At 35.9% G+C, this 23,203-nt stretch overlaps 1 protein-coding gene across 1 annotated transcript in view; it reads right to left on the bottom strand.

Annotated features, from left to right (window-relative positions):
• sptb (spectrin, beta, erythrocytic) overlaps positions 1 to 23,203 on the bottom strand; it is a 178,136-nt gene that overhangs the window by 58,100 nt on the left and 96,833 nt on the right. The window contains exons 15-20 of the mRNA XM_028822033.2: positions 22,495 to 22,632; positions 17,518 to 18,274; positions 15,969 to 16,171; positions 8,427 to 8,517; positions 8,198 to 8,344; positions 3,709 to 3,972 (exon numbers count right to left, since the gene is read on the bottom strand). Of these exons, the coding sequence (XP_028677866.2) occupies positions 3,709 to 3,972; positions 8,198 to 8,344; positions 8,427 to 8,517; positions 15,969 to 16,171; positions 17,518 to 18,274; positions 22,495 to 22,632 (1,600 nt within the window). The remainder of the gene's footprint in view (positions 1 to 3,708; positions 3,973 to 8,197; positions 8,345 to 8,426; positions 8,518 to 15,968; positions 16,172 to 17,517; positions 18,275 to 22,494; positions 22,633 to 23,203) is intronic.

The following is a 23,203-nucleotide window of genomic DNA, read 5'->3' as shown; positions in this document are numbered from 1 at the left end:
CTAAGAGATGCAAGGAACTAAAAGGACAGAATGTAATTCTGTTAGTCTGCAGTGATTAAAAAAAGACGCACCCAGCTTTAAAGCAGCTGGGACTTGGCAACCTGTGGGATGTGTGACACGCTGGGCTTGCCAGCAGATGTCACAAAGGGCAATGCACAGGGAACAAAAAATAATCAAAACAAGTGAGCAGCCTGATTGCAGCTAGTGCTTATTCTAGGGAAATGTCATCTGGAAACGAAGATATATAAACCCATCCATACACCACAGTAATTGCTCTCCATTAACTGATTAAAAGTCAGCAGTGCTGCTTAAAAATGCAACATGAATTTTAAGACATTTGTTTCATAACTAGTTCCACAAAACAGATCAAATATAATAATCAGTATTTAGTTTAAGATCCAAAAGCCTTCAATAATATTAACATAAGTGCAAGTGAGATATTATTGAATTTGCCTAAAAATGGCATTGCCACACCTATTACAAAATAGTGCAGATAGGCCAGGCTTTATACTGTAAATATAATTACTGTATTTTGAATAATTATGAAGCACAGGACATGCATTACATATTGGTATTAATAAAGTTTATCTAATCTAATCTAATACACAGCAGCTGGATGAAATCTTTACTTTTTATCTCTGCTTTTACTATCATGATAGACTCTTCCCCAATAGTCAAGACCAGTCACTTGATTTACAAGGAAGATGCAATCCTGGAAATAATCTCCGAAAAGTTGTATAGTTATAAGCACATTTATTTTATTTTCTCTTACTCTAAATGTTGCATAAATCTTAAAAGTACACTTTTTAATACAAGTTGGGTTAAAGGAATACTTCAAACAAAAATGATACTGTTTTATCATGTTACTTTCCCCATGTAGTTGGTAGTGGTGGATGAAAAAAAAACTTTTAATCTAATATTTTCATTTAGAATGGACATAGAATGTTTCTGATAGAACACGAGCCAATGGTGATCAACGTTGGACAACTGCAAGCAATATCAGAAATGTCGAAGAAAAAAATCTCGTGTGCATATTCCACATGGCAAGTCATCCAGTCATATCTTCAAAATGTGCACAATGCATTTATTTTTTTCTAAAATATTAATAAATAAATAACTCTGAAAATTGAAAGAAGTGCACAAACAGGAAACTCTTCATGCGAGATTGCAAATTTTGAATTGATGTGTGGATTATGCTGCAGGAGTAACATAAGTTTTTCATGGACATTTTTGATATTATTTGTTGTTGTCCAGTGTTGGTCACCATTGAGTCCCATTCTATCAGAAACTGTGCTATCACTGTTCTGCATGGAAACAATTCATGAAAATATTGTCTCAGCCACCACTACAAACTACATGGGGTAAGTAATCTATAAAAAAAAAGACAGAACATGATTGAGACTTTCAAAGTCAAAAACAATAGAAGAGATTTGATAAACCAAGAAAGACTTAATAAAGATCCTTTGATGCAGCAAAACAAGGTTCACTCGCCAAGCTTGGATACCTGAGAAATGTCCATATGGGTGATCTTTGTATTATTGCAAAATGGACATCACAAGAGAGCACACCCCTGGGAATTCTGGGAAAAATCTCCATGGATTTGGCAAAAAGAGAAATTCAACACAGAGACGCCCAAATGGAAAACAACACAGCCCCACGATAGGATGTGATTAAACAACAAACTTTTTCAGAACAGTTTCTAGAAAAAAATTAAACCCCAAATTCAAATTCCTCGAGTCTCAAAATCTTATAATCCATATGTACATTGATAGGAACTGCACAGGAATTTACTCAAGAAAATTATAGAAGTAGGGAGATTATAACAATGATGGGGAAAATAAAAGTGACCGTGATGAAAATAGCCCAAATAAATGAACAGAACCAGATTCACAATCAAAGGCTACAGAAAAACTAAAATGAGTGCTCAGACTCTCAAAAACATGAAAAATAACACACAAGAAAATTAAACAAAGAACCTAATCACAACAGAATGCTGTTAAATTGGGATCAAATTTGTAATTGTTATGTGAATTTTCTATTTTTATTTTTTAGATTTACTTTGCTTTCTTGGATTCTGATCTTGGATCACAGACTGGATTTGTTTCCTTTATGTTGCCTTTTTGTTTGTTTTTTCATCTTCTTTTCCTTGCCTTGCCTTTTTTGTTCTTTTTTTTATTATTTAATCGTTGTGTGTTTATACGGGTTTCTTTATGGTTTCAATTTATGAGGAAAAAAAAAAGGTTTATGACTTCAATTTATGAGGAACTGTTTCCTGAGGTTTATTTTTGGATTCATAATGAAATGAAAATATAATTCTCTGTTACAATCTTGTTTTTTATCGTCATGTGACCATCACTGAATGTGACATTAGTGTAGTTAGCTGAATGCTAAGTAGGCCATTGCATTAGGACTGATTCACATATTTTTGCTCAGCCCTTTAATTCTTTTCTACCTGGTTTTGTTTTTCTCTTGTCGGCTTTTCACTTCTGCCTGCCTCCTGACTACATCTTGCCTACCATTTAGCGGCTCCTAATTATTTAATCTCTTGCAATAATGCTTGGACACCTGTTAGGGTCCTTAACATTAAGAAATTCTTGAAATATAAAGGGATAGGTTTGTTTTTGTCCAAGAGAACAGAGCTCTACAGATATGATCTCCTCAATGGGGCATTTCTTGAGTATTTTAACAGCTTGAGCCTCATTTTTGGCTTATGCAGGCTGGAAAGCCTGCCTTTAGAGTTCGTAGTTAAACTGTGTGGGATCAGAGTTGGACTGCTATTATGGCTTTTGTTAATTGTCTGGATGACACTGTTTTTTTTTTTTTGCTATTTTGGTGTAAAAAGGACTTGGTGTAAAACTGGTCAGTCTACATCTATCTATCAATCCTATACCAAATACAGTATAAATAAGGCAACAGATAAACTGAAATGGTGTTAAAACTTAATAAATGAAAATTTATATTAGAAAAAAATAATAATAAAAGAATGATAGCAGGGATATTAGTTCATTAAACATTCTGGTGATCTGCCCTCATCTGCCTTCATTGATGTAGCAAAATGACAGCAGAAATAACTTAAATAAACAAATAACAGATTCCATCAACAGCTATAAAGAGTGCATGCTGGCCTCACAGGCCCAATTTTGAGACCCTGTGGTCAGATCATCCTCTTTCAACCTTTTACTATATGCTAACATTTCTATATAAAATTTCTTTTATTAGGTTGTGGTGCTGGTTGCATGTACCACCTGTTAGAATGAAAACAGCAATTCATTTTGTTAGTACATATGACATATATCCTTGAGTGAGCGAGTCACAAGTGAGGTCATAGGTGCCATGGACTGCAGTTCCATGACAGTTCAGTTAGATGACACTTCTGGACTTAGATATACAATAAGTGATAGACCAATAGTCTATGACGTATCATGGACTGGGCCAGCTAGCATTGTAATAAATATAAAATAATACAATTATATTTTTTCAATACATGCTATGTGTAGGGGATGCATTTCTTAAAATAAGTTTTAGAATGAAAATGTATTAATAAAATCATAAACATGCACACAGTGGCTAGAATAGGAGCACCCTCAATCATTATGTTGTATTTTCTCAGTCAAGCAGTGTTTATATCCTCAAGTAAAGTAAAAAAAAAATGATGAAGTGTATAGTGATAATGTGTCATATGTTACAGATGATAAGAAGACAGCTTACCTGATGCTTCTTCAAAAGTCTGTTGACACTAGCTAGATCATTCCCAACATCCTCGGCTCTAAGCTGCAGAGTCAGCTCATCCAGCCATTTGTTCAGCTCACCATAGGTTTGATCAAACAATTCTGAACGATTTGCATCAAAGAGGCGCTGTGCTTTCTCCTCTGTAGTGGACTGCAGTTGATCCCAAAGCTGGTGAAGTTCCTTTAGTTTTTCCCGAACAATGGGTTCAAACTCTGGCTTAGTCCTCATCAGGTCTTTTCCCTCCTGATTCACAAATTACACAAAAGAACATGTGTCAGACAGGTGGCAATTCAGTGACAATCAGAGATGCAAAGCTGCTCACTTCACAGAATGTGATGTTTACCTGAAACACTAATAAGATATTGTTGTTTGGCCTTTGGGGCTTTGTGGGTGTTAAAGGCAGAAGGACATTTTAATGGAGATGGTCAGCATCATGCTTGAATGTCAACATTAAAACCCCTAGATAGTAAACTGATGGACAAAAAAAATTACAGGATTGTGTGGTAACATAGCGGTTACTGCTGCTGCCTCCTAGTTTCAGAGACATACAGTAGGTTTAAATTGCTGCCTGGTCGTTGATTGGGTAGAGTTTGCATGTTTTTCCTTTGTCTCACTTTTTCGTTGAGCATTCAAGTTTTCCTCCCATATCCCAAAGAAGTAGTGATGGGCTGTTTGTAAACGATTCATTCATTCTGAATAACTTTATGCAGGGAATCATTGGAATCAATTTGCAAGCGCAAACAAATCGATTCAGTAGAGCTCAACAGTGGCGTTAAATCATAAGCATGATGCCCTCGGCTTCTTTGTTTTAGATGTTTAAAGTGCAAGCGTATTGCTGTCAGCCTCTTTGGTTTTCTTAAATTTAACGGGGTAGCAGTTGTTCCTGAACCTTTCATGATGTCTCTTTCCATTTCCTATTTTATACTTTATAATTTCTGCCTGTATTAACTTTATATCAAAGTCTGGAATTATTATTATTATTGTGCATTCAGAATCAATGTAACACTTGCCATAAACAGATAAAAATAATAAAGAAAATTACGACCCTTGTATAATATGACTGAAGCGATTATGGTTCAGTTTTTTAAACTTTTAATTTAGATTACTATGTTGATATATCTGTATTGTTAACTCTTTTTTTAATTTAAAAGTGTTTCTACCTGACTTTGTCCAACAATATTAGTAGCATGCATAAAATCTATTTACTAAATATTTTAGACAGATTTATCAGTTAGCCTTTGTATATAAACTTCTCTTGCTTGAAAGGGCATACAAAGCTTAGTCTGATTAAAACGTCCATTTCTGCATCGTTGTTTTTAGAATGTGATTTGTCATTATGATTCAAATGTTGCTCTTACAGTATAAACAAAATGGAAGGTAAAAACAGGCTACCACCTTATTTATCAAATACTGTAATTGTAGGACAGGCAGTTGCATCTCTCAGTGCAACTTCAAAAACATGTTACAACAAAATTCACATTTATATCTGGCGGTATTACACAACCTTTTATATGTATTTTCCTGCATATTTTGGGATTTTTTTTTATTTATGCAAGAGATTTTACTGGTCATGTGACCTTGATTGCCACACTGATTTAGTAAAAATTACTCTATAAATACACAGTATATTAACAGTATACGTTATCGCTTGGTTGATAGAACAACTTGAAATGAGTATTTAGTATCAGTTAGCTTTTTTTCTATGTAGGCCCTCGTGGTTTTGAATTTCTCTGTCATGAATTTGGAAGTTACAAGAGTTTTTGTTTAATTTTTCTTTCCTCCAATAAATTATTCTAATGGTCAATGTTCTTTTGACATCTATCATCTGTTAGATTTTTATTTGTTAATTATGTAATTTTGATTAGTTATCTTTTATGGTTCTGCCATGATACCACTTTTGTTTTTTGAATGTGTGCTGCCACTTTAGGTTCTGGTCATTAGGAGGTTGCATCAAAATAGCATTAATTTATGCGGTGATTTATAACCAGCACATTACCATTAGTAACCCTACAAAATTCTAAAAGACTTTAATTAAAAGAATTAAGGAGTTTACTGAAAGGTCATTGTTTTTTTTTCCGACAACAGTTTCCTTTCATAATGAGCATTTGTTTAACGTGTTCGGTTTAGATGTACAGTATGTCTATTTAATCTCCTGGTTTTGACTCTTGCCTTCTTCTTGACCTTGTTACTATTTTGTGCCATATCCTGATCCAATATCCTATGTTTCTTCTGTTTGTTCTTTTATTCAGCACATCTGCTTTATCTTTGACTCTTAGTTATCATCTTGTTCTTTTGTTTTGGGTAACCACTGTTTAGTTTCGATCTCAAGGTTCAGACCACGATTTGCGTCACCACGTCTTTTTCTAGTGTTTTTCCATGTTTATAATAATCTCCAGACACTTCAATGTGTCCTTAACATACCCAGAGTTTGGGAGAGACACATCTCAGCCTATGTGACTTCTTGCACATCTCAGAAGGACAAAATAGGTGAATGCTGAAACTCATATCCCAGCTACCAGTCCCATAACAGGTCCCTTTATTTACCTACATCAATACCTATCAGAAAGGGAGTCCTGCTTTGCCACAGAAACAACCTTAACAATAAGGTATGCTACTGTTTGGGATATGTACAAAGTAATAATTAGAAGAATTACACAACCTTCCACATGAAGCAACACTACCTTAAAATGCCTAGTCATCATCTGTTTATCGTATGTTTTCCTGTGTCATGTCTTCTGACATAATGAAACAATTCTCACTGAAGACAGTTTAGTGCAGGGGTCCCCAGCTCTGGTCCTGGAGGGCTCCAGTGGCTGCAGGTCTTCATTCTAACCCTTTTCTTAATTAGTGCACTGTTTTTCTTGCTAATTACGTTTGTCTGAATTCATTTTAATTGGCTTGTTTTTTAAGATTTGTTCCCTTGAATTTCTTCATTGTTCCTCTGAATTGCTTCATTTATTTCCTTAGATGGCACCCAAACAGAAATGAAATATGAAGTGAGTGAGTCAACAGAAGACCAACTAAGTCAGGGCCTCAAACTCCAACCAATTTCACTCCAACCAGTTGCTTAATTAGGCACTGAGTCTTATCATTAATTAAACCCGTTCTTTAATTCCATGGCTCGTTGCTGCTCTCATTGTGCAATAACATACATTTCCAAAATTGTTGATTTTCTCTTTTCTAAGAACTCTGTTAAAATGTTTTGGGGACCTGAGCAGATCAGCATTCCTGAGACCTGGACCTTTCTTTATTTTGAGATATTATATGATCGACAATGTTGGTTATGTTTTGTTGGTCATGTTTTGGTTCATGTTGTATGTTTGTTTGGTTGTAATTTAAGGAAAAAGAAACAATAAATGGGTCTGAGTTTTCAACAGCAAGTCAAATAAAATTAATTCAAAAGAAGTTAATTAGGAGAAAAAACAGGTCACTAAATAAGAAAAAAGTTAGAATGAAAACCTGCAGCCACTGATGCCCTCCAGGACCGGAGTTGGGGACCCCTAGTTTAGTGAATGCCAGAAATATCTTCTGAGATAAATAGTTACATTTATATAGCACTTTTCTAGACACTCAAAGTGAGTTGCATGCACATTGGGGAACCAATTGAACCATCACCAAAATCTAGCATCCACCTGGATGATGTGACAGCAGCCATTCTTGTGCCAGTACACTCACCACATATTAGCTGTTACGTAGTGAAGGGGTGAGGGAGTTGGTGAGCCATTTAGAAACAGGGGATGATAAGGGAGGCAGAATAACCAGGCCATGGAGGGCAGCTTAGCCAGGGCATTTGGAAGCACCCTACCCTTTACAAAAGATGCCCAAGAATCTTTTATGACCACAGAGAGTCAGTTTTATGTCTCATCTGAAGGACAGCACCATTTTTACAGAACAGTGTCCCAGTCACTGCACTGTGTAGCATCATGGGAACAATATCTCAAAGCTGGAAAGCTGGTAATGTCATCAAAAAGAGACACTTGACAAGAAAAAGCAAACAAAACAGCAATGAAAAGTGATAATTTAATAACATTTTTTTCCAAAATGACAGAATGAAATGAACTACACTCTGATCCTGCTGCACTGTTTGGTTTCCCTGACTGAGTTTCCTGCCATATCCCGATAACAAGCATGTGCACCTAATTAATGAGTAACGACCTAGAATAAATAATTTAGCGTATGTTTGTGAGTGTGCCCTTTGATGAAAGGGCATTCTAATCAGAGCTGGTGCCGATGCTGCTGGCACTGGCTTTCCTTCCTTATGATCCTATAATGGAAAAACAACTTCACTTAACAAATGAATGCAACGATGGAAGGCAGCTTCAACCACGTGGGCTTTCTGAAGGACAGACTCCCTACACACAATCACAAATACCATTAAACCTGTAAATACACTCCCAGCAATTTAAAATATACATGACCATATTTCAGAGCTACAGTTCACAATGGGTGGTCTTGCTGTGGCACATACCTGGTCAATCTTGTCCAGCCAGCCTTTATTTGACGCTAGCTCAGCCATAAATGCTTGATGTTTCTGCCACTTGCTATGCAGATTGCGGGCCTCATCATAGGATGTGTCCTGGGCTGTCAGCATCTTTTCGTTAATCCAGAGCTTTAGCTGGGTTAAAAACAAATAGATAGTATCAAGCCATATACCAGTGTGGATTTAAAGTAAAAGCATTGGCTCTGGCATAACTTACATCTTGGGCATTTTGCAGGAAACGCTGTAAGGCACCGTTGTCGTTTAGCTTGGCGGATACTTCCCAAGCTCTTCGGCGATTAGCGTTGTACCTGCCAAGAGATGAAACTGACTTTGAAGTGGTCATGCTTGGGAAAGCAATTTTCAAAGTGTTTACAGTATGGGCTGTTAAAATCCCTGCACAAATGAACACTATATACGTATCCTGGGTTGCTTTAGTAACTATAAAAGCCCATTTAAGAGAATATACATCATACTCAATGATCAATATCCTACTTAATGGATTCATTCTGCAGTGGCTGCATTAGTGAGGGGAGGGATGGAAAATATGAGAGATGAAGATACAGAAGTAAACAAATGGGCACAAAAACTCAGTAAAACATACATTTCTGTTTAGTTCTTTTTTTGCTAGTCACTGATTTTTTTCAGTTTATCTGTTAAGAATAAGGGGTTCTTAATAATAAAACCAAAAAGCTTTTAAAACTTTAAACCAGCATTTTTTTACATCACACATAGTTTTCAGTGTCAATGAATGAATTAAACAGAACAAGTAGAACAGTGAATTAGGTGCCAAACTGTCAATCATTAGAGCAAATATTGTATACTAGCTGAATTACCCAGCGTTGCCCGGGAGGAAAATAAAGTGTTTTTTTTTTTTGTTTGAGAAAAACATAATTAAAAAAAACACAACTTTAAAAATAAAAATAAATTAACAAACAATAAAGACTCACTAATGTGTTTGTCTTGCAGTCTTGTATGTATGTTACCATCCAATTGAGACTCGGAACCGGCCAACTCTATTTAATTTGAAAAGCAACAGGGGCGCAGTGGTGCTCAAACATAAAGAATGCTGGCAGTCACCTCCAGTTCGCACTCTGGTAGTCGTTCCGAGTGTCAACTGGATGATATCATGCATACATGACCGCAAGATCACCCCCCACCCTACCCAGAAGGGAGTGGGTTAGGGCTGATTTCACTTTACTGCATTTTTAGTTGACCAATGAGAAACATGTGTACCAAGTTTCATGAAAATCGCTCCAGCCGTTTGGAAGTGATGCTGGAACATGCATACATACATACACACATTGACTTTTATATATATATAGATTACCCTTGTTACCTGTTAAAGACCAGTAACAGAATAAATATGAAAATACTTGATATCTCTTGCCCTGCATTTACCTTCCTTGCCTTTGCATAGTACCCTCATGTGTCTGAACCTCTCTTGCCTTGCACTTTCTCTCTTGATTGCGCTCCCATAAAGCCTGCTTCTCAGACTTTGTCATTCTGAGGCAACTTGCTCATCCCCTGTACACTTTTATATTTCCCATCTTTGAAGGCGACTCTCGGCATGCCTCCTATGCCTTGACTTCTCCTTGTGTGCCAGTCACTAGCACTTTGTCTTTCTGTTGTATCACCAAAACCAACCTGACCAATCAGACAGCTCAGAGGGACTGAACACAAACATAGACCTTAGCATTTCCTCAAATGGCGATAATTTCCCACCAATAGGGCGATTCCCCCTCGCCTAGCAACCCTGGTCCATCCACAAAAGCCTAGTTTTACGGAAATCAATCTATTTGTAGAGTCGCAGCACCAAATGTTGCAGCTGCAGTTTCTGGTTTTAGCACAAACCAAATATTAAAGTGGGAAGACTGCAAAATATTACGTTTTCTACTGCCATGTTATATGTTGGTTGTACAATTTAACACACGAACACTGAAGTTATACCGTTCTATTTGTATGGCTAGCAAGCTGTTTATTAACATTTGTAATGCTAGCAACAATCTTGTGGAAAAAGTAAGTTCATCCTATGAAATCTTTTTTTTTTTCATAACATATGTGAACATATCAAGATGTGATCTTTATTTAAAAAGTATCTTTAGTTAAATGAGATGTAAAAATTTGACTATTGCAATAATTTATTTAATGAAAAATGAATAGATATGCCATTTTAATTTGTGGAAAAAGTAAGTCCTTGGTTCTACTAGCTAGTTGTTTCCTATACTGTAACTTTCTAGCCATCTCTGACATTGACAAGTGAACATTATTGTTAATCTTTTATGCAGAATTCTTTCAGCCATACAATGTTTGAGGGTGTTTTGTGTGCACAGCCTGTTTCAAATCTGAGCCCCTCCACAGTATCTCAATGGGATCCAGGCTTGGACTTGGCCATTCCAGAAGGCTCCATTTCTTTCTTTTCAGCCATTCCTTTATGGAGTTACTTGCATGTTTAGTATCATTATCATGTTGCAAGGTCCACTTTTTGTTTAACTTCAATCTTCTGACAGACGGTTTCACATTATCCTCAAACACCCTCTGGTATGAAGAGTTTGTAGTGGATTCCATGATGGTGAGCTGCCCAGGCACTGATGGAGTTAAGCAGCCTGGCCCAACTAAAACAATTCCACCACCATACTTTATAGTTAGTATCAGGAACTTCTGGTCAAATGCTGTCTTTGGTGTTCACTACTCAGTCTTTTGGTAGTGTGACAATATAACTGTATCGTTGCCTTGTTTGGCCAGAGCACATTGTTCTAGAAGTCCTGATGTTCATGGGGAAACGTAAGTCTTGTCCTGATATTATTTCTGGTTTGTTCTGCACAATGTCCTGCGTAGATCTAATTTGCACAGCTTCTTTCAAACGGTACACTCGTACAGTTCAACATCAACAGTGGAAAGAGTTACCTGTGAGAAAGTTCCTGGAGTCTTAGAGACATCTTTCAGAATCTGGCATTCTGCTTTTGGACTGAACTTGCTGGCCTGACAAGTTGGCAGTTCTTTGAAATCTTATCCACTTGTCAATGATCTTCTAGACAATGAATTTATTGATTTCTAATTGTTTGGAGATCTTTCTAAATTCCTTCCCAGACTCATAGGCATCTGCAACCTTCCCTCATAAATGACTCAAAACACTCTTTTGATCTTGACATGGTCATAAAACACAGTTTGATGACAAAGAGCAAACCAAACTAAATGTCTGAGGTTTAAATAAAAATGACAGGTTCAGAGGAGGTTCCCCAAATTAGGTTCTAATTATCTGTACCTGATCTAAGTGCATCTGATTCTAATATGAGTTATCTGAGTTAGTCATAAATGTAGGGGTGAACTTAATTTTTCCACAGGCAAAATGAGCATTTATGTTTATTCAAATTATACAGTGGACTACAAAATGTAAATGTGGCCTAATGTTTGTTATATAACATCATCTTTGTCTATAGATACATTTTAAATGAAGATAAAATCTGAATATGTCCACATATGTTAAAAAAAGAAGAAAGACACTTCATGAAGTCTGCTTACTTTTTCACACAACACTAAGTTGCCAGCTAAAGTTGGCTCATGGAAATCGAGGTGATCAATGCGTAATATTATATTGCCTGCAAAGTACAATAAAAGGTCATTTTGCCCAAACTTTAGTCTGTTTTGTTGTCGACTAGGAAATACCCAATAAAAGTTATTGATGAGTATTGCAAGTTTTTGCTGAAGATACAGAATCAAAATTGCTTGTTTTTTTTAGAAACACATAACAATTCAAAAGGGACAGTCAGTAGCACTGTTGAGTCAGTGCAAGAGATGTTGCACCTTGTTTATTTTAAGGTTGTGTTGATTAGAGTTTTGAATATTTTGATTTGCTGTTTTATCTTGACTTTTGATGGTAGGTGTTTTTTGAAAATATAAACAATTTAGGTGTACGTCTTCTTCTGTTCATAAGAATTACAGGGCTGTGAATTCAGAAGCAATTATTGGGTTACTGAAGTTGGAGTTTGTCCAGATATTCCAACACAGATTCAGAGTAAGTACAAATTGTAATATAATGTGTTAAAATTTCCAATTTCACATATACTGATTCAACTAAACTATGTTTTCTCCTAGACTTTTGATAAAAATGTAGCTTCTTTCTTCCTTTTGTAAGTTTAGTCTTATGTTTAATGTTACTCAGCATTTGTAAGCCACAACAACACTGCTACAGCATTTAAACCTGAATTTTAACAGGTTAGAGTGCTAAAGAGTAGGCTGAAAATTCACAAAGGCAGTGATGGAATGTCTTGTATCTTGTGTGCTTTCACTCAAAAAAGTAAATACAGTGTAATAGTCTAATCGTAAATAGTGGAGTCTGAGTTGGAGTTGGTGATACGGGAAATTGAGGATTCAGAGTTGGTTTTGTGTACCTATTCCACAGCTCTGTTGAAATACTTCAGTTCTATTTGTCCGGCGCCTTTTGACTCACTACTATGAGAAAACCCCAACATAAGATATACTGTTCAGTTTGTCTAGATGTCTAGCTATGGTTTTTGGAGGTCACTACAATTTTTAAACTCTCTACACCCTACAAGCCCTTTTGTGCAGGAAATTACACCCTCATAATAAAGAGTAAACCAATAGGCTTCTTCAGCAAAAACGATCAGACAGACCTGAAGGTGTGAGTGCGACATCAGCTGACCACAAGGGTTCATCTTCTCATGGGACACAAGGAGTCAAAGTCTCTCCTTTTCACAAAACTTTGAAAAAAAATTGGGATCCGTAATATACAGTAGGTACTGTATATGAAATGTTGTTTAATGTTACTTCAAGGTTGCTGATCACGAATATGATAATATATTTGATATCTGATTCTTGGTGGTCCTTGCCCTCTAAGAGCCACAAATTTCAAACATAAGCACGTGTGGTGCCATTTTAGACTGTTTCAAAGTCACTGATTATAAATATTATTCTATTTTTGACCCTTTATTAGGGACCTATCCCTCTATGACTCTATATCAGAGGATGAAAAAATGACACATTTCTGTTACAATTGAGAATATTTGGAGTTAAATCTTTTAATATTTCAAATATGTCCTTGTTTCATTTTTTACTTCTAATTCATTACATTTCTTCTGAACACCTCAAATTATAGCAGCTTATGCTAATTCAGACTTTTTTGTACCTGCTTCTCCTTTTGAAATATTTATATTAGTTTTTTATTATTTATGTTAGTATATTTAAACTCATTTAGTGCTATCAAAATGCCTTTTTAAAAAGCAGAATAAACATTAGTAAATTAGCAGCAGTTACTTTTTTTAAGCAATCCAGCATTTTTGAGGCTTGTCTTAGAGGGAGGAACAGAATTTATTTTGGTAGAATACTAGAAGATTTGAGGTCACCTTGGAAAATAATGACAATGACTCTGTAAAAATTACTCTATTGTAGTATTGTGATTTTATAAGTCACTTAACACATTACTCAAATGCATTTGAGGTCAGCTTTGGATACCCCCTCACTTCTAACTTTCACAAATGTGGTAATGTAAGATAATTCTCGTAATCTACAGAAATATTACTCGCATGTCAATATGATACCCTTTCTTTGGTGTGATTTGCATAAAACTTTTATGCAACATTTCTTGTCTATTAAGGTTTTCAGTTATATTGCCTTTTGTCTAACTACTTTAAGTAGAACATGTTATTTCTAGAATACAGTCTCAAGGTCGCTCTTGACTATCAGTATCAAGTATCTCTGTATATCACCTAATACAGGGCGAACTAATGTCCCAAATATAGATCGCTTTATATTAATGAACATGTTATCAGCTATGTACTAAACATTCTCTTGTGTATTCATACTCTACAAACTCTTTGTCTAACAAAGGAGTGTCGGCACTCCTGTGTTTACATGTAGAGGGCATAGGGTGCTCTAAAGATAAATTTGTTAAAATAAAATTCTTATATATTGCTGGAGTCTTAAGAACCTTTTTATGTAAGGTGAACCGGGGTCAAGATTATTATTTTTCCCTATCAGCTTCCAATCATCTGTCCAGAAACCGCTTGTCTACAACTGTAATGCACTGTTCATACAACAAGCGAATTCGATTTTTAGAGTGTTATTTCTAAATGTCCAAATGGGTTTTAAAGTCAAAGCCAAAGCGAACTTTATTGTCATCTCAACCATATACAAGTATACAGATAGACGAAATTGCGAAAGCTGTCATTGTCGAAAAATTCTGAGCACAAATCACACATTGAATAAGAGCTCACCTGCAATAAGCAAGCATATAAAAAACCATACTGTAGGAAATCAATTGGACATTATCTTCTTGAGCAAACCCTTTCAGTAGATTTATTCAATTAATAATAATAATAATACTTTGCATTTATATATCGCTTTTCTCACTACACAAAGCACTCAGCAATTGCAGGTTAAAGGCCTTGCTCAAGGGCCCAACAGAGCAGAGTCTCTTTTGGCATTTACGGGATTCAAACCAGCAACCTTCTGATTGCCAGTGCAGATCCCTAGCCTCAGAGCCACCACTCTGCCTTAGTCAGATAGTCAATTAGTCACTTAGATCTTTCTCTTAATTTTTTTTAACTTGAACCCCTTTTCATTTTCTCTATTAGCATTAGAAGGAGTCCTTTCTATCTGGCTTATCGCATCAACTGGTTCTTAAACATTTTTTTCCCATAATATGTAACATGAAACAGAATATGTAACGGAAATTGGGCTACTGTTGGCTGAAGAAGAAGAAGGAAAAGAAGAGGGGGGAGACGTGCCCGGAGGCAGGAGGACTTGGAAAGGCACACACCTATCTATTGAAGGTCCTAGGGCTGAGCATAACCCAAGTCAGGAGGTGGAAGGAATTGTTTGCAGAGCTTAGAGACAAGATTGTGTTGAGACACAATCTGGGGATGGCTACAAACATTTCTGCAGCATAATTTCCAAGAGCACAGTGGACTCCATAATTCTTAAATGGAACAGGTTTGGAACAGCTACGACTCTTCTTAGAGCCACCCAGCCAAACTGAGCAACTGGGGGGAGAAGGGCCTTGTTAAGAGACAGAGGTGGATGCATTTTTTGGGGTGAGCGGTTTTCTACATATTGTCTGTAACTGGAAATATGAGGATCTCTTCATGTAGTTGTTTTCTTGGTTTCTTCCCTGACCTGCTCTCCCTGTTGCAGCCATATCCTCAATTATTGCATGAAATCTTGTGGTGAACAACTATCCTGCATAGCTCTTGAAAAAGAAAATCTAATCTAATCTGCTTTTTGTTGATGCCTGGAATATTTTTATGGTGGCCTTTTGGACTAAAAAGATAGTTTTACTTCATTAGATTTGATGTCAACTGTGTAATTTCGTTATGACCATAGAGGTGTTTTTAACAGAGTGATATTAAAAAAGAAGCAACAGACATAGCAATATTACACTGCTTTTACTGCTTCCAGTTATAATGTTGTAACTCAATGAACAAATGTTTACGAATAAATAAGGAACTGTAAAGAGACTTAGATGACACTATTAATGACATTAAAAGGATACACAAAATCATTACCAGCAGTATTCTTGCAGTATTAAGAAATGAATAAACCATCATTGCCAGTTTAACTGACATTTTCTGGGTGTACCCAGGTTATCTGGTTGCCCCCATAGTCCTAAATAATAATTGAATAAATGTAAAATGTAAAGCACTTTTTAAAAAAGGCAATAATTAAAAAATGAAGATATGCTGGTTGCCTTACTGTGTGAAAGGTACGTTTTACAGTAAACCTGTCACTCAGAATGACATCTTACCTATCTTCAATAGAGTTAATCTTTGCCTTCACCCTGTCAGAATAAATGTTTTTATCATCGATCAACTTCTGGCCATTGTCAATTGTGGTTGCAATTTTATCCTCATTTGCGTCCATAGTGCTCATGAAGTCTTCATGCTTTCGTATGGCAGCTTCTGCTCCTTCCAGGGTGCTGGGAAGATCTGTGTGGGCAAGAGTGTACTCCTAGGGACAAAGAAGAAACCTTTAAATTGGCCACACAACATAACAACCTTTCATAATGAAAACTTCAGCTCTGCCAAATCTGCTGCTAAGATTTGGTTTTGTCTGCTGTCACTGTAAATTTATCTCCTACTCACTTAACACATCATTTGACTCTGCAGGTTAATTTATAAAATGCAAGACAATGTGGAGGAAAGTCTGGAAGAGCTGAACTGTGATGGTAAGAGGAACTAATGAAGATCTTTAAAGCTCGGGCAAGTGGACAGCTACAGTGCAGTCACAAAGTAATGATCCCCTTTGATTGTTTCTCATTTTACTGTGTTGCAAAGTCAAAATTAAGCATACTGAAAAGGACTTCTTTTTCAGCTCCTGTAGAACTATTTCTCTATAGTAGTTCAGTCATCCATTTAGGGCAAAGACCAATTTTACAGCAGGACAGAGATCAAAAGCACATAATTAAAACTACTAAGAAATTACTATAAAAACAAAATTAACATTTTGGAATAGTCAGCTGAAGCCAAAACTATTGAGAAGCTGTGGTATTTCCTGCAAATTGTCACCCACTGATGCTCTCCATCAAATTTGGCAGAGTTGGAGAAAATTTGCATTGAAGAATGGGCAAAATTTAAAATTCTAAATGTGCAAAGCACATACAGACATATTCTAATAATTCAAGCGCCTGCAGAAGCAGGGGATTAAGAGAGAGACAGCCTGACATTACACACATGGATTGCAATTTAAACCCATGGCATACACACAACTTTTCATTTGTGGTCTACATTTACATATTCTTTGGGAATTGTCTTGTTACTACTGCCATGTAGTCTGACATCCCCACCAACTCAGTCATAGCAGTCTGTGACAGGGAACAACATAATCAAACAGCTTTGATTTTGTCTTAAGTTGTAGGAGATGTCTTTTGTGTGTGTGAGAGTTAACAACCAATGAGTGCTCTGCTGGAAGTATAATGCATATAATGTGACTATAAGGAATGAAGAAAAATGAGTGTGATGGACTGAAAAAGGGAGAAGAGAGGCTTCTCTGTTCGATGTACAGTTGCATGGTATACCAGTACTAAAAAAGTACCGAAAAACCTAATTTTTTAAATTGTAAGTTACTAGAATTTCATTAATTTCAGTACCAGAAGTAAATGTTAGTTTTCAAGCATTTCACACTCAGTCATTTAATAGAGTGATCAAAACTGCTAAAAAGCCATTTGATGAACTATAAATATTATATTTACCTTGAATTAGCAAGAATAAACCCATATACCACTCCTTTGGTCTTTGAGCATATATGTTAACATAAACACGCCATATATTCGATGGGGGCAGTATTGCTGGTCTTACCTGTCTGTTGAGAATAGAGTCAGCTTGCTTGGCATCCCTCAGGAACTGCTGGAATCCATAGCACTGGGACAGAAAGTTGTTTCTACTGTCCCACATTTTGTGCAGCTCATCCCAGCCAGTGTCCAGGCCCTTGAGACGTTGTTCCAGCTGTTGGTACTGGGGATCAGTTTCTTCCTGAGTTACTGCTACTCCCGTGTCTTTCACTTTATGGAAGTCTTCTTCATGGTTATCAATATCCTTTTTCAAGTTATGGTGTAAGTTGAGGAGCTGCTCCGCTTCGGGTTGAGAGTTTGGCATTTCATCTGAGGCAATTGCCTTTTGTGTTTTGAAAAGCCATGACTGAAAATCATCTAGATCTTGCAAGAAATTCTGTAGCTTGCTGACTTCCCCAAGTGAATCTTCGCGATCTTTCAGTGTCCGTTTGAGATCATCCCACACAATTTTGAGATTTTGCTGCCTTGACAAGATGTCATCTGCATTTTCTGGGTGTTCCTTTGCCAAGCGACTAGCCTCTCCTTCTAAGAACTTTAATTTAGACTCAATGGCTGCCAGGTCTCGCTGAATACCATAGAGCTTCCTCTGAATAGTAATTACCGCTGTCAAGTCTTTTCCTAGCTCCTGGGTTGACTCAACCACCCGAGTCTTTTCTAAAATCCACGTTTCGGTCTCATCACACTCTAAGCCATAGTTGTGTAGGCTAAGGGCTGAGTCCACGTCTTTTCTCTTCTTCTCCACTAGTTTTTTGAAGGCTTCCCACCTAATATGAAATAGAGTTATATTAGTTTTAAATTCTTGAACATATTTACGAAATAACAGAAAGTTATCACTTTCAAAATAAAGTTCACAGTGCATGTAGAGCAAAATAAGTAGGAATTTTAGAAACTTGCCATACTTTTTGTTAATGTGCTGTAGCAATTGATCATGATTCATGAAACTGGGAAAAACACAATTTGATGTTGTTCAGCATTGACTTTTTGAATGCTCATCTATTGAATGAAATGCATAGCTCTGAAAGTGAAACTCTTGAAACCAAAATAGTTTCAGTGAGTTAAATGTGCCCATAATATATAATGGATTGATGTTCTTAAATTTACTGTCAACTGAATTAAAAGAATAGGATTTTCAATTGCATTTGTTTAAAAACACCACGGGCCAAGTTGCAGCACTGTGTCCACTTTGGCAAAAATATAAATATGGGAATGCTTCAGCAAATTTTCAGCTTAATAAAACATGCCTATGTTTATGATAAGCACTCTTTAACAGACCAGTCGGTTTCAGTACAATTGGAATTCCCTTTTCATTATTGCTTTACCAAGTAAGGACTATTTTCAAATATGCACGCTAAAATTCTTAGCAACCATCTGTAAAACAGATATTGAAGAGGAGACGTGGTGGAGTGCTTCAATCTATATGCTTATAAGGGCATGATTTACACAGTTCATTCAATTAATAACTTAGTATTTTAGTACCATAAGCTGCTCAACATGAGATCACAAAGTAATATTTTATTTGTTCACTTCATGTTAAGCAGCATGTGGTACTAAACAGCATACAGGTTTATGACTTTGGTTGCTGTGTGGGTTTAAAACATTACTGTCTTTTGCACCTCACACAGTGGTTTGTCATTTCTGATGTCAGTTTATCCAGTGTACGCTAGTTGGTTATATACATACTTGTACATTAAAAGTGGTCTTAATAAAGTTTGTAGATTTTTAGCTGAAAGTCCTCAAACAGAGCAGTGAGCTTTTAATTTTAACCCCTCTTAAAAATCCACTAATGATTAAACTCTTAATATGAATTTCCTTTTTGTCTCCACTCAGGGTTCTGCTCTGTGGTGTTGCTGACTAAATGCTGTTGATTAGCCACAAACCCGAGTCCTAAGGGGTTACATAAAAGATCTGTCAAGTTATTGAGCCATAATAGACTAACTCCCCAAAATGTCCACATGGGACAGCTTCTAAAATGAAATGACACACATCTGGCTGACTCTGTCCCAGCCCTCCACACACGTGTGTGCGTTTGTATTGTTACACATACCAGTACAAAGAAAGACTCATAGCTGTAATTACTGCTAGGGACTACGTACAAAGTTTGAGTAGATTTCAGATGAGAGGTATAAGCATTTCAATCTGGAGAAAGGAATGTTCTTGAATGAATAAAATATTTTTTGATTTGTGAACATATTACGTTTATTGTGTTAGTGAAGGGAGAAAACATTATATAAGTGTGTTACAATTTGGAGGTAACAGAAACAAAATGTGAAAAATTCAAGGAAGTGAATACTTTCTGAAGACAGTCTTCTTCACTGCAGAACTGGCAAAGATTTAGACATTTATTTTTTATTGTAGATCAAAATATGCGTTTCTGTTAGAATTTACTCAATAACTTTCAGTTTATTTTACATGTGCAATAGTGCAGTGTTAATTATTGTAGATCCAGCATGGTGAAAAATGCATTTTAGTTCCTTTCAATCACAGTATGAATTAAAGTATATCCCTGCAGCAGCAAAGATCTCCTCAGCTTCCCCAACCCTCCAAATGTAATGTTTAGTATACCATCAATGTTGAAAATAATTTGGTAGAAATTTCCAGACTGTCTTCTGAAGGGGCAGAAAACAAATACGCATGCGCCAGACAGAGATGGCTTCTGCTCACTTGACTCCTCAAGGCCAGTAAATGTTGTAGGAGGGACTTAAAAGCAAACAGATGTCTGAGTCTGGTAAAAGGATCAGACAGTACTACCTCCAAATAAGAGAGATATTTGTTTATTTAAAAGTCACTAATTACTATATATCTTCATCTGGGCTACAGAACATCATATTTATCTCAGCTAGTTAGGTCACTGCCCTCAATAAAATTGTAAGCATGACAGCCATAGATCCATCTCATGATTATTAATAAAGAAAACTGACTATCTATGTAACTATCAATGTTTGTGCAAACAATAATTCAGTGAGCATTAAAGATTCAGAAGATATCTGAAATCATCGAACATTTCTTTAAATAAATTGTTAAATAAGCATACACTGTTTTTCAAATTTGTTTTTTAGAACTTGATGACTTCAGATGGTAATACTGTACAAAATGACAGTACAATACAGTACTAACAAACTGTAGTACTGTACAGTAGTATATGTGCAGAGTTACATATAACTCTGTACGAGAGTTATATTGTACAGAAATATCACCTTTTAAATATCTCTAGTTTCTGCTGTAATTAATTGTAAAAAAGAAACGAACATAGAACATGAAACATTATGGTTTCAGTTTGTTGATTGAAATACTTATCTAGGATCAAAATTTAATTAGTTTAGAAAAGTAAAATGTTTCTTGCCATACAGTAAATAGCCTAATATAAAAAGGATAATATACAAGATTTTCATCACACATTTCTTAATTTTGCCTTGAAATATGTACAGTATAGATAGAACTCACTTCTAATGCAGTGGAAATACGGAATTGATGCTTTTCTGAAAAACAACAAAGTTTAGATTGCTGCAGATTGGGAAGTAACATTTTGTGTATTTAATGTCCAACTCAACAAGCAAGTAGAGATTACAAAGAAATGGACTGATTCGATAAAAAATTCTTAATTATAAAACTTTGTACTTTTTTTTAAAATTTATATTCTTCCCTAAAGCCAGCGGAAACATTATCATTTCTACAAATATGTATGTCTATACAGTATACAGTACAGCATACGGCAGAATCTGTGGGCATTTTACATATATAGTGTGTACGTATATACAGTATATATATATATATATATATATATACAGTATATATATATATATATATATATATATATATATATATGTTACATAGTTTACTGTCAAATAATGAAAAGAGTATGCGACACATGTTTCACCCTTATTTGGGCTCATCAGGCGTACACACTCTACTGCTCCCCTTGTGGGGATCAAACCTCGGACGTCAGAGACGAAGCCCCTTTATGCTGCGCCATGGCATGTAGTTCGTTTATTTGACAGCCTGTAAATCGGAGTAATTACATTCATTGCATTTGTAGTCTGAGTCTCGACCTGATATATATATATATATATATATATATATATATATATATATATATATATATATATATATATATATATATATATATATATATATATATACACAGTATGTGTGTATGTGTGTGTATGTGTAATTATGTATGTATAAGAAGTGCTATTCTAATGTGATTGTGCCAAGTCTTAAGCAAGACTGGCTCCTGACTTGTTCTCTATGCTTTTTGAATAGGGTTTGCATCTCACCGATTCTGTATTAGACACCACGTCTAATAAGCAAGTTCAGAAAATGGATATGTCTGACACCGAACAATTTAGCGATAAAAATTCAATGGCATAGTGGTTCAAACTGTCATGTAGCAAAAGGGATCGAACAGCTTTCTGCTGAACTACACAGTATGTCACTGTAATAGTCCAGGTGTGCAGAGGGCAGGGCTGGCAAAGAGCTAGTCTGACATCGCACACATGGGAGATCGCCAATGCAGAGGGTCTTTGTAATCTGAAGGCCAGTGGTTTGCAGTTGATGGGTGGCATTTAGCCAGCAACACCACAGAGCAGATTCCAGACCAGAGATATTCTAATTTTATTTAAATTTGTTTCATTTGTTCATTTTACCAGTCACTGCATATATGGAAATGCAAGGCCAGGTTTATTAACACCAGATATCCTTGGAAAGATGACTTATAAATAATTACTTTTATTTTGCGTTAGGCTGACACCTTTGCCCAAAGTGACTTACAAGAAGAGGATAATCTACAGTTGTCTGTGCCCAGCCAGGTTAAGTGACATTGTCAATATTACCAGTAAGTCAGAGGTGAAGACTGAACTAGTTTCAAGTTGAGTCCTTTGCAACTGAACCACATTGCCTACTAGTACATTAATATTGGAAAGTTTTAAACAAAGCAATCGGAGCAACAATTAAAACTGGAAATAGCATGCACTGATGTCCCCCTTACCTCTTGTTAAGGCGACTCTGACAGTCTTTCACTTCTTTTACACTAGGGTGCCTGCTGTCTTCCAACTGTTTCACAGCACTGTTTACTTGCTCCACTCTTCCTCCTACATTGTTCATTTCTTGACCCAGAATTTCCAACCTAAAAAAATACTTGCAAAATTATTACATCAAAGTCGCTAATGCCAGTTAGTCTCAGTTTTGCTTCATCAGTTGTTGCAGACATCACCTTAAGAACTTCAGAAAAAAATGCTTCTTGGACTATACTGAAACTTCTAAATTTATTTTGTTTGTTTTGATTGATTAATTTGCTAAACTACAACCTACAGCCTATACTACTTAATTAATTTGTTTACTTTCCAAAACTGCATATTTCAATACTTGGTCATAAAAAACTGAAGCCTGCACTGATACTAATATGCACCGACCTTGAAGGGAACAGAACAATTCTGGTTACATTATTATTATGTGAATTTCCCCTTGGGATTAATAAAGTATCTATCTATCTATCTATCTATCTATCTATCTATCTATCTATCTATCTATCTATCTATCTATCTATCTATCTATCTATCTATCTATCTATCTATCTATCTATCTATCTATCTATCTATCTATCTACACTAACTAGTACATTCACACTCACATGTAGTGGGCCAGTGTCATTAGTCAACCTAATATGCATGTCTTTTTAGGGGGGTGGGATTTAAGGC

This window comes from Erpetoichthys calabaricus, chromosome 16, assembly GCF_900747795.2.
Source record: "Erpetoichthys calabaricus chromosome 16, fErpCal1.3, whole genome shotgun sequence".
In the NCBI taxonomy this organism is placed as follows: domain Eukaryota; kingdom Metazoa; phylum Chordata; class Cladistia; order Polypteriformes; family Polypteridae; genus Erpetoichthys; species Erpetoichthys calabaricus.
This window is presented reverse-complemented; position numbering and strand designations above follow the sequence as displayed.